This window comes from Marmota flaviventris, chromosome 10 (assembly GCF_047511675.1).
Source record: "Marmota flaviventris isolate mMarFla1 chromosome 10, mMarFla1.hap1, whole genome shotgun sequence".
Lineage (NCBI taxonomy): Eukaryota > Metazoa > Chordata > Mammalia > Rodentia > Sciuridae > Marmota > Marmota flaviventris.
Genome location: NC_092507.1, coordinates 18,854,179 through 18,866,572, shown reverse-complemented (window position 1 = coordinate 18,866,572; position 12,394 = coordinate 18,854,179). Strand labels below are relative to the sequence as shown.

The 12,394-nt window shown below is 47.7% G+C and overlaps 1 protein-coding gene across 5 annotated transcripts; it reads right to left on the bottom strand.

Moving 5' to 3' along the window:
• Positions 1-191: 191 nt before the first annotated feature.
• On the bottom strand, positions 192-12,142 carry Mtfr1l (mitochondrial fission regulator 1 like). Of its 5 annotated transcripts, none has more exons than XM_027937211.2 (7): positions 12,052-12,142; positions 9,165-9,299; positions 8,565-8,669; positions 5,329-5,438; positions 4,908-5,119; positions 3,315-3,636; positions 192-1,542 (listed from the first exon to the last, which is right to left on the bottom strand). In XM_027937211.2, the coding sequence occupies exons 2-7, from the start codon at positions 9,186-9,188 to the stop codon at positions 1,437-1,439; spliced, it is 879 nt and encodes a 292-aa protein (XP_027793012.2). In that variant the 5' UTR covers positions 9,189-9,299; positions 12,052-12,142; the 3' UTR covers positions 192-1,436. The 5 variants fall into 5 exon arrangements, with proteins under 5 accessions (XP_027793012.2, XP_027793014.2, XP_027793011.2 ...); XM_027937213.2 differs by having other exon boundaries at positions 3,315-3,600; positions 12,023-12,127; XM_027937210.2 differs by having other exon boundaries at positions 12,023-12,126.
• Positions 12,143-12,394: the final 252 nt, after the last annotated feature.

Below are 12,394 nucleotides of genomic sequence, written 5' to 3'. Positions count from 1 at the left end.
ATCTCCCCAACCGGATGGGGGTAGTCTTTTTTGTTATTTTATTTTTGTGGTGGTTATACAGCATATTCAAATTCTGTACTTTGTTTAAATAGTCCCCCTAAAAAAAAAGTGTGATGTATATAACCTAGATGTAGCTGTTGTTACTCTTCTTTCACAAGGTGTAAAACAAGTGGTAATTAAGACATTACCAATTTTACTTTTGAAAAAGAAAGTTTTTAATATATTCTGTCATTGCCCTGAACAGGTCTTATTTGGCCCTTTCTTACCCAAAGCATAGTCCACAAGGTGGCAGTTTCTCATGTTGCAGGTAGAGTACCTGAGGCTTAAACAACCTCTAGGGGCAAACCTGTAAGTATAAGATGGAACTGCTTTTAAGAGTTTAGGGCAAAATCTCTCCATAAAGGGGAAAGAAACTTCCTAGGGAAGTTTACTTTTACTAAAGTGCAGGACCTTATAAGAAAAAAGAGTAAGCCAGGAGCCTGTTTAAGAAAGTTCATGTACCTTAAAATTAATAGAAATCCTCTACCCTTAAAGGATGCTGGATAATCACAACTCAGAGATGGACAAAGAAAATGTACTATTTCTCCAAATCCTTCATTTAATATCAGCTAGTGTTTCAACCCAAACACACACAGTATACATACCTAGAGAAAGGGCCCCGAGGGCATCTGAGTCATGCATGCATGATGCAGTTAAGTATGTACCTTGGCCCAATTCAATGGAATAGTCAGCCAAGGGCCTAAAAGGATGGTATGCTCTTTCCCCTCCCCATTTCTCTTAACTACTGGACTTATTAGAGTCCGTGGAAGAAAAGTTTTCAGTCGGTGGAAGTGATGAGGCCTCAGGGCCTTGGAGGGTAGATTTGGTTGTACAGTATTATAAAACATGTTTAAGAAAAAATAGCCTAGGCCTCCCAATAGCAGCCCAAGTCTTGGCTATACCAGTGGCCTGAACTCTACATCTAGACAAGGAAGGTGTGACTGCTGGGCATTGGTGTAGGTTTATGATGGAGCAGCATAAGATCTTCCCTGCCCTGTGAACATGTACATAAACACTTGTAGCCCCTTCCCCTCAGCCCTGCTCTGCTGCAAGAAAGCTGCTGAGAGTAAGTGACAGCTGGCACAAAGTGTCTGGTGAGACCAGTTATGGGGTCTAATGCAGTGAAGTCATTCATTCATTTAGGTCCTATTTTCACACGGGGACAAGGAAAAACAAACTTCTTTCATTCCCCTTAAGCTGAGACTCCACCATATTACAACTACCTGAAACAAGTGTCTCAGCTCAAATGGAAAACATATAATCCAGCTCTTCTCTTTCAGCCCAAGATCTAGCTTGTCAGCAAGACTGTATTGAGAGGCAGAAACATCTGTGGTGAGGAAGGCAGCTATTGAAGGAATTCCAGGAGCATGAGACTGAGTTTGCAGAGTGGAGTGCCATCAGTTTCCTTTTCTACTGATATCTTCTTCCTTCAAAGCAAACTTCCTCCTTAGGACCTCAGAGATAAGCACAGCAGGGTCTTCCTCCTTCATTAAACTCCGGGTCCTAGAGAGACAACAATAGCTTGTATTTAGGGTGAACTTGCTCTGTGTCTGCACACAATATCTCACTGAATCCTCAGAACAATCTTGTGAAGCAGCTGCCATTACAAGTCCCCTCTACTGATGGGAAAATGAAGCACAGAAGGGCATGCTGTTTGTCTATAGTCATTGGTAGTCATTAAACAAGTGATGAATCCACACTTTAAAACCAACCTTGCTAGTTCCCAATCTCACTTAATTAGAAGGCTGTACTACTTCTGGAAATACCTATACATAAGTATAGGCAAAATAAAGGATCACTGGCCTCTGGTAGCTACACTTCGGCTCCCACTTTATGACCCTATCTTTCCTTAGTAGCTTGTCCCAAGAGTCTACAGGGGAAGGAACTGATGACTCTTGGCCATTCTGACTTGTTAGTTCTGAGGAAAAGTTGTGTTGAAGATTGCCTACTAGGGCTGGGGATGTGGCTCAAGCGGTAGCGCGCTTGCCTGGCATGCGTGCGGCCCGGGTTCGATCCTCAGCACCACATACAAACAAAGATGTTGTGTCCACCGAAAACTAAATATTAAAATTCTCTCTCTCTTAAAAAAAAAAAAGATTGCCTACTACCTTGTCCTCCCCCCAGGGGAGCTGAGAGAGAGACTTTAATGAGATTCAGAATCATAGAAAAAAAATTCACATTTCATAAGGAACTCTTGGGACCAGACTAAGATAGACTCAAATTACCTGCTATATCATGTAGTGATGCCCATATATTCTTTTTTTTTTTAATATTTATTATTTTATTTTAGTTGTAGGTGGACACAATATCTTTATTTCATTTTTATGTGGTGCTGAGGTTTGAACCAAGTGCCTCACGCATGCTAGGTGAGCATTCTACCACTGAACCACAACCCCAGCCTCACCCATACATTCTCACGAAGGTGTTCTACTGGTCTTTAGGCAATATAAAAGGGGCAAAATCCACCATTAAACCTTAAAAGTAAATGACTGGTTTATCATAATTCTGAACTCTTGTGGACAGGGCTACTTTCTTTCTCATTCTTAGTCATCAACCTAGCTTCTTCTATTACAAGGAGAAAAAAATCCCAGGACATAAGTGGGAGGAGGGACTTGGCAATAACGATCCGATGAGCTCCAAGCAGCTCAGACCATACTTGGAGACACTGGAAGGGCTTTTTTTCAAGGGGGCTGGAGGTGGCCTCTCCAGACTCCAGCATATTCCCACAGAAACAAGAGCTCCACTCCTTGGAGATTCTGCTTTGGTAAATTTATGGTGTATTTTTAACAAACCTGAGCAATTACAGGTTTAGAAACTACCTGTGAATCTCAAAAGCCTTGTACTTGCAAGGGCTTTTGCATTATGGACCACTGTCTTTTAAAGCAGAAATCCTTGACTTTTACAAATTCTCTTTGCACCAAGACTATCTATAGTTTTACTGTGTCATACAACCCCTAAGTCTGATGTTGAGACCCGGAAACACTGCTACTTAGCAATATGAAAACTAAATGATGAGGCCACCTAGAGACAGAAGTTGGATTAGATGAGCTTCTCTGTAAAATTCTCACTAGTCTAACATTTGGTTGGGGGCAACTAAACCCAAAATGTGAAGTGTTGCTCCTTCCTCAAACTGGGGTCCCAGCACTAGCAACCATGTAGCAGGCTTTATGAACCAGTGACATAATGGCTACTACCGAGGACTTGTGTAAGTATGTTGCATCCAATCACCACGGGCAACTTAAATAGGAAACTAGGTCTCCCTGTCAACTACTTACAGATCTTGGCTCTGTTTTATCCGGTGAAAGTCCTTCAGGATACCCATCATGTCTGCAAAGCTGCTGGCCTTGGACAGAGAGATGCAGTCATCCTCTTCAGACGAGCTGCAGGTAGCTTTGTGTTCTGGTTTACAACATTCAGGGCTGGCAGAACAAAGCAGGGGGACTGATGGAAGCTCAGGGACCTCTACCTCGGTCTCCTCGGTGATGTCACTAATGACAAAGGAAGTTGTAGAGTGGAATGAGGATCCAAAACAAGGTAAGGGAGAAGAGACATTTGAACTTCCTGGAGATAAGAAATCTGGCGTTAATGAAGCCGAAGCTGAAAGAGAAAACAACAGGCATGGATGGACATTGGGGCTACAACACAGTAGTGATCTCTTCTCCCCACAAGCACTGCCTATAGAACCTATTTATTTCTTGGGCTGACACTATGGCATTCTGGGAGAGTACAGGATGGTATATATAGCTAGTGATGGGTCCCTCACTATCCTTCCCACTTAGGGGTTCAGAAAAATGGGGAAGCATGGGGCTCTTCAGTGTTCCAGAAGGGCAGAAAAATCTATCCCATAAAAGCCTCAGAGTTTCCATGGTGGGCTACAGGGTGATAGCCCTGGCTTAAATTTATGCAATAGTGACAGAGGCAAGGCCCATATTTGTTATTTCTCTCACCGGGACACTGTTTTTGATTCTGCGCCTTTGAATCTTATTATCTGTGAACTAAAACTATTCTGGGCAAAAAACTACAATGGTGGGGGCCTTCTAGTTTCCCAAATCTTTTTTTCTTTAATATTTATTTACTTATTTTTTTAGGTGTAGATGGACACAACACAATGCTTTTATTTTTTTATGTGGTGCTGAGGATCGAACCCGGGTCCCGCTCGTGCTAGGCGAGCACTTTGTCGCTGAGCCACAATCCCAGCTCTCCCAAATCTTAATAGACAGAATTTCCTCAGTTTCTAAGAAATATTCTCTGATTTTTTTTTCATAAGCTAGTTCTGCTTATCTTGGATGACCAAAAAACAAAACCAAAAACAGCCATGAAATAGAAATGGGAAATTTAAGTGCAGTCCCAACTGATAAGGTTTAGCACCTATGACTGAGTCAATAAGAATCCTGGGCAAGATCCACCTGTTGCTTGTCCATGCCTCTGCTCAAGGCTGGATCCCACACATTTCCATTTGTTCTGCTTTAACTACAGACAGAAAGCTGGAGAGGTGACCTCTGGTAGAAAGGACAAGGAAAGAGAGGATAGGTGCTCAAAGGGGATACATCTTGTGGTGGTGATGAATGCTTACTAAATTGAAAAGCAGAGTGTGTGATCTTAAAGACACCTGGAAGAGGGCACTGATTTTTGCTAAGGGAGGAAATCAACCTGAGGTCATAGGATGAACAAAAGTTTTGTTCCTAACCAAACCATTTATCCCAAAGTGACTGGTGGAAATCAAACAAGGGCCAACAGACTAGTTGGGCCTTAGGACAACCCCAGGGCCTTTGGCTTAAGCCCTCCTGAATTGGACCACCATTTTCCTTCCCAAAGCCGGGGGAAAAGGACAGCCTATTATATTATAGCTCTGAATCAGGGGCTCCTACCTGCATCAGCTGCTACTATCTTGGCAATCTGGCTGCGCAGGTGGCTCAGCTCATCCTGCAGCTCAGTGGTGCGGCTTAGGGCTGGCAGGGCTGGTTTCTTCAGGGCCAGGAGCCTCTCCTCAGACCCACGCAGGTTGGGCACAGAGGCATTGCGCTGCATGACAATCAGAGGACTGGGCTTCCAGGTATGCCTCAGGGGCCGTGTATCACTCCTGGACCAGAGAAAGATAAAATATGTCCATCACAGAAAGATGGCCACTGCATCCCTTCTAAGATTCCTTCATCTCCTAAGTTCTGCTCCCCTCTGAGCCCACAGCTCTCATTCCTGTTGCCTCCCAACCCCCAGCCTCTCACAAGCCCCTCCTTGCTTTTTGCCACTTTGGGGAAGAAGCTCCCCACTCCTAGCTGCTGCCTTAGCTACCTGACCCGGGCATATGTCTCCTCTTCATCTGCAGCAATCCAGGCAACGTCTGCCAGAGTAGGGACTGGGGGCACATCTCTCATGCACAGGTCAGAGATGTTGGGCAGGGTCTGTGGGGAAGCAAAATTCACCAACATTTACTGACACCATGATGAGCCAATCAGAGATGGCAAAATGCACAGGGTAGGATGGGAGGCATCTAAGCCAGAATTAAGTGTCGGGAAGACTTCCTAGGGTGGTGGAAGGGGGTTCTTGGTTGCAAACAGCTTGAGTAAGGAGTTCAGAAGCAGGTTTCTTTAGGGTCTTCATTGGGACTAGTCTCAGTTATTTTTTCTTTCTGTTTTTGGTATTGGGGATTGAAACCCAGGGTACTTTATCACTGTTACAAGCCCAGTTCTTTTATTTTTTAATACAGGGTCTTGCAAGTTGCCCAGGCTGCCTTGGAATTTGTGATCCTTCTGCCTCAGTCTCCAGAGCCACTGGGATTAGTAGAGGTGGCTACTGTTTAAAATTATATTGCCCTATAGGTTTAAGAATACTGATGTAGGGCTTGGGTTGTGGCTCAGTGGTAGAGAACTTGCCTAGCACATGGGAGGCATGGATTTGATCCACAGTATCACATAAAACTAAATAAATAAAGGTATTTAAAAGAAAAAAAAAAGAATACTAGAGCTGGGAAAGGTATTTAAAAGAAAAAAAAAAAAAAGAATACTAGAGCTGGGCATGGTGGCCTTTAATCCCAGTGATTTAGGAGGCTGAGGCAGGAGGATCAAGAGTTCAAAGCCAGCCTCAGCAAAAACGAGGCGGTAAGCAACTCAGTGAGGCTCTGTCTCTAAATAAAATCAAAATAGGGCTGAGGATGTGGCTCAGTGGTCCAGTGCCCCTGAGTTCAATTCCCAGTACCCCCCCCAAAGAAAAGAATACTGATGTAAATTCATCAACTTGTTATATTGATGGTAGATTTCCCCTGGTTAGCTCTGTATACCTTTATAGCTAATTTAGTTTATTTTTTGTGTGTGGTGGTTGTGATTTTCTTTGGTGCTAGGTGAATCACATAGTCAGTTGGGATCTACATTATTATGGCATTGTTTTTTTTTTTTTTTTAATATTTATTTTTTAGGTGTAGATGGACACAACACAATGCCTTTATTTTTATGTGGTGCTGAGGATTGAATCCGGGTCCCGCCCGTGCTAGGCGAGCGCTCTACCGCGGAGCCACAATCCCAGCCCCTGTTTTTAGTTTTTTTGTGGTGCTGGAGATGTAACCCAGAGCGTCATGTATGCGAGGCAAGTGCTCTACCAGTGAGCCCCAGCCCCAGCCTACCACTGTTTTGTTAAGCAAACCTGATAACTGAATATTTAAATAAAAAAAATTTAACTGTACAAAAGCAACCATAAAGGAATTTTTAAAATCTTTTTTTTTTTTTTTTTTAATATTATAGATGGGCACAATACCTTTTTGTATTTACTACTTTTTATGTGGTGCCGAGGACTGAATCCAGGGCCTTACATGTGCTAGCTAGGCAAGTGCTCTATACTGAGCTACAACCCCAACCCCCATAAGGGGATTTTTTAACCCCTCAACCCAAATGAACAATCACCAAGGAAAAGAGGGGCTGAGTAAATGGTAACGTGTTAAATGAAAAAAACAGGAATCAATCTCATGCTGATTATGATTAAAACAAAATCTGGGTGTGGTGGTACACAACTATAATCCCAGCAACTTGGGAAGCTGAGGTAAGAGGATCACAAATTTGAAGACAACCTCAGTAAATTGTAATACACCTAAGATAATAAAATAATAGCACATACCTATATGTGAATTAAATGCAAATATTTCTGCTACAAATTGTTTGGTAGGTGATCAGGAGCTGATAGCTTCTGCTTTTAGATAATGAACCTGGCATTCACGGGAGTTAAGTGATACCCCAGGGTCAAAGCAGGACTTTCACTGACCCAGGAGCTACTGCTAAGATGGGTCACTTCAGGAAGGCGTCCATTTGCTTTCCTGAATTAGCTCTGAATGTTCCATTGTTCTTGACAACTAAATCAATTAACACAGTTAAGTACTTTGCACAGTGTCTGACACAAAGGATGTACCCAGTAAATGTCAGCTAGTATTACTAATACTGTTCACGTATACTCCTGCACTGAGAAAGCCTATGTCCTTGATTGTCTCTGCCCAGTAGCATTTGGCCAATGGACTGGAATGTACAGTCTAGTGTGGGGACAAATCATGGAGTCAGTAACACTCCCTAGGTGTATTCCCTGTTTCTGATACTTCTAAGGCAGCCAGAACTACATCCTGCCCACATCCTTTAGGTAATTCTGAATAGCTGGCAATATGGGTCATGGGACAACCCCTCATCCACACATATTTCCAACCCCATTCCTGGCTTGAATAGACATCACTTCTAACTCTAGAACTAGTTCCTACACAGTTAGCATCATTTTTGTTCTGCCTGGGCTCACATTCTTTCATGTATATATTTCTGTCTCTTCTGTGTGGGCAGAAAGCAGTACTTCTTTTATGTCCCAGCTTCCCAAACTCACATACCTTAACCACGGAGCCCTGAGCTAGTCCCTAATCATGAGTTCCTAGAGGAAGACTGCTCAGGCTAATACTATCTAGCTTTGGACTGCAGAAGGAGGTCTCAGAGACCTGGGCCAGGTAGGTACCTCTGCTAAAGAGTGGGTGTTAACAGCTCCCTAGACACAGAGGTAAGACTGAAGGAGCCCAGTAAAAAAGTGGACACATTTGTGGACACATCCACAGAAAGAGGATGGGGACAACAGCCTCAGAGAACTACTAAAAATAGTGCCCGAGTAGCCAACTCAGGGCTCATGAGAAAAGCAGAGTTCCAAAGACAGCACTCTGTCCCATGTGGGGACTTGCCAGGTTGTGGGCAAACACCTCAGAGCACAGACATAACCTGTCTGGAGATTTGATTCAGCAAATGCCTTTGGCCTGCTCTGATAAAACTGAACTGTTGGAGCCTGAAAAAATCCAAGTCAGCAGAGACAACAAAGATGCAGTGAAAGATTATTAATTTATGAGCAAATGTAAAGTCTTGAGCATTGTAGTAACAGATTTGTGTCCAATCATAGTGACCAGGATCTACTATAAGCACTTAGTAAATATTTCCTGAACAACTGAAAAAGGGACCAGGAAACCAGGTGGCACCAACCTCCCATGAGGTCTGAGCCTCTACCTTCCTTGCCCTTCTAGCACTCACCTCAAATGATGCCCGGGGACATGGTTTCAGGGGAAGGTTGGTCCCAATTCTTCTCACTACACTTCGAGCAGCCCCATGTGGTTTGTTTTGCCAGATTGGAATAGTCTAGAGCAGAGAGACAAGCAGCTATGACCTCAGAAACGACAAATCCACCTATTGTCTCTGCCCTCTCCTCTTTAGCAGGGAGACTTGAATTCCCAACTCTAAGGGACAGGGCACCCTCTGGCAGAAAGTCAAGTTCAATTATGAGTGAGTGCAGGTTCTCCAAGCCTTCACTTTGGCCAGCATTCAAAGGGACCCCTGCTGCTGCTAAGAAAGTTGGGAGGGCCCAGGGAAGGGGCTAGGATTAGCTGGGTGTAGGGACCATCCAGGTTTCCCTCCCTTCCCTCTTCACAGAAAGGCAGAAACATATTGACTCCTGAAGTGTCCCCAAGATTATAATAGGATCTTCCCTGGGGGAGGAGGGAGGAGGGCAGTCTTGCTCCAGTTCCAAGCATCCAGGGGAAAGGAAGAATGAATTAGAGTCTCAGGGCCTCAGTACCTCAGCAGGTCCAGGGCTCAACTTTTCCCACCTTACCCATGCCCTGGAACACCCCTTACCACATTAGCTTCCATTCCCGACATTTCAGCCAGCTCCTGCACTTGAAAGACAAGGTAGCCACAGGGCAGCTCGGGGAGGCAGGACGTGTGACTCCTTCATATCAGGCCATCTCAAGGAACCACAGATTTCCCTTCCTGTGAAATAACCCCCACAGAGGGGACTCGATGGACACCACCAAAGTCCCGCAACACCAGGCCCTGCAGAGCCATGACTAAAACCAAGACCTCTGAAGCTTCACAAGGGAGAAAACCAGCCCAAGAGGCTGCCCTCAGCTAACACTGGCTTCTCCAAAACCGTACTCTTTTAACGGTTGTGTTTCAAATTTGCTGGGTGAGCTTGGCTAACCCAGGGAGTCTTCCTGGACCCTAACCTTTCCTGAGGCAAAACTTCAAAAGATGTTAATTGAATTCTCTGGTAGCTATGAAGCTCCTAGAAGAGCCTAAGTGAAAATACCATCCAAGCTCTGCACTGATTCTTGAAGATGAGATGCAAAAGCAAAGCATGGAAAAGCACTGCTAGGCCTCCACAAGGGGGCAGGAAAGGAGACTCAAAGGCAGCTGGCAAAAATGTCTCAGCCAGCTCAGGCCAGTCTCAGTCTACTGAGCTACAGGGAAGAGAGACTTCTTTTTTTTTTTTTGCAGAATGTGTGTGTGTGTGTGTGGGGGGGGGGGGGGGGGGTTGCTGGAGAATCAAACCCAGGGCCATGTGCACAATACTAGTCTCCCACTGAGCTATACCTCTAGTTCAAAGACCCAACATTTCCCTACCTAGCTTTGCAGCTATAGGCAAGTCATTTAACCTTTCAGAATGTTGGCTTCTCCATCTGTTAAAAGGTAATAGGAAAAGCTATCACTCCGGGCCCTTAAAGATCAGTGAAATTGGTGGGTGGGGGTGGGGGCAAGGAATTTTAAGGTGCTTAGTGAACTTTAAAACAAAACAGGTGGGGTCACTCCTGATTGCACTCTCCATAGCTACCTATGCATGCAGCAGATGGGGTGAGTGAGCTCATGCATTAATACCCATTAGTGCCAGGGGTTGTGGAAGGAGTAAGACACAATTGTAATCCCAAGGCACTCACAGTTCAGCAGAGAGACAGGACCTGAACTCATTACCCTAATTGCCTGAGGATCATTACTTGGCAGGCACACTAGGCAGATGACCTGGCAAGTTCTGTGCCCTGGCCCCCAGGCCCCATGGTGAATTCAGAGAGAGTAGGAAGGGAAGAAAACACGGAAAACAAGTCCCACACAGGAAGGGGAGGGATATGTAAAGAGGGGCAGAGTACCATAAAGCTTCAAAGGTATCCGTACAAATTAGGAGGGCTAAGTATGCCTGGGTGAGAAGTCATGGGGGGGCGGGGAGCCCTGTGCCAATTCTGAATGGGACAGAATGGAGTGACAACAGCTCTCTCCAGAGAGAACTCCTTTAGAGAGTTTCTCTCATATCTCAGGAGACAGTGTAACAACTTTATGATATACGTGGAGAAAGGAAGCTGGAGAGAGGAAGGGACTTGTCTAGGGTCACTCAGTGGTCATGCAATAGGAAGTGCATTAAGTCTTTTCAAGCTTTGCTGCCTCTGTGCCAGGCTCTGTACTCAATGTCAACGCAACCCACGAGTTCACTTAGCAGTGCTTCTAGACCTCCCACTTCAGTCACTACAGCCACTCCCTCTCCACCTTGCCTCCAAGATTTGGCTGGGCCTAACCCTCACTGCCAGCCGGAGGCATCTTTCCAAATCAGTGTTTAAAGCTGGCCTGCCACCCCCATCTTCCCCGGCCCTCTCTAGGCCAAGTTCCCTGCCAGTGACAAGGCCTGTCTGGTCTGGCTGGACATTAACAGCCACACCTCCTGTTTCTCCCTTGCCTTCTGCCTTCTGCCCAGCTGTCCTGCCAGCCTCCAAACAGCCACCTCTGAGCCCCGAGTCACACTACTGCTTCTGCTGGAAACACTCTGGCCAAATTCCTAGTCCCTCCTGGGAGCTCTGCTCAAGCATCCCTCCACCCCGACGGGGTCGGTCCTCTCCCGATAACCCGCAGCGCCCGGCTTCCTTCGGAGGCCGCTTAAAACAGAAACTGTAACCAACGCTTGGCCAGGAGGCCGGGTGCTCCCAGGGGGCAGCTCGCCGCCTGCCAGGCCCCAGCAAGCGCTTAAACATTCCAGGAATTCAGGGGACAGCGGAGGCCAATACCAACTTTGCTGGAAACCCCGCCCACGTGTCACTGCTGGAGAAGGCTCCTGCCCCGAGCGGCAGCGGCGGTAGGTCTGAGCACCTCGGCGCTGCCACGGCCGTTTCCGTGGCGGCCGTCCGGACGTTTGCGCGGCCTCCCCCGGGAGGCTGGGAGCTGCTCCAGAGCGGGGCCTGGCCTCGGCGGCACTGGGCCCGGCGGGGCGCTCAGCAAACTTTGCCGAGCGCAGCAGCGGGCGGAGACCTGCGCGGACAGCCCCCACGGTTCCCGCGAGGGCCCGGAGCTGCTGCGCCGGGGGCAGCCGCGCGGGACCTCGCCAGGACGCGTCCCCAACCCGGGCCAAGGTCGGCCAAGACCTCGTCGCCTGCCCAGCGGCCGTTGGACCCGCAGGCCAGGGGCCGGAATGCGCGGGAGCGAGGAGGCGACAGGGCAGCGCAGCCTGGACCAGAAGCCTCCGGTCCCGGCTCAGTCCCTATCTGGGGGTGACTCGTAAAGCAACCACCCCTCGGAGAATCAGTTTCCCCCGCCACAGGAGGCGGACAACGGCAGCTCCCGCGAGAACTCGCGCGGGAACAGCAGCCGCCGGCTGCGCTCGGCGCCCGGGCCCTGCCTGCCGCGGGGCGAAAGGACCGCGCCCCCGCCTCCCGGGCGGCCCCCGGGGTATTTCTCACCTCAGATTCCGGCTACGGGACTCACTCACCTCACGGCCCCTCCTACCGCAGCAGCCGGCCCAGCCTCGACCGCCCTCACTTCCGCCGGCCCGCCCCCCGGAAGCTGTCCTCTGCAGCTGCGCACCGAACAGCGGCCCCGCGCGCCCTGGGGAGGCCGGTCCGGCTCGGGGCGGGGCGAGCAAGACTCGGGGGGCGGGGCGGCAGAGAGAAGACACGCCCTCTCTCGATGACAGGCTCGGGCCCTGGTCGCCGCTCCTGGGAAAAGCGGGCTGGCTGCGCTTGGAGACCCCCAGACTTGATTCGCCACGTCCCACCGCTGGTCCTCTTCCTTGCTGCTCTCCACGTTTAGTTCCATCCGACTTCGGGAAGCTG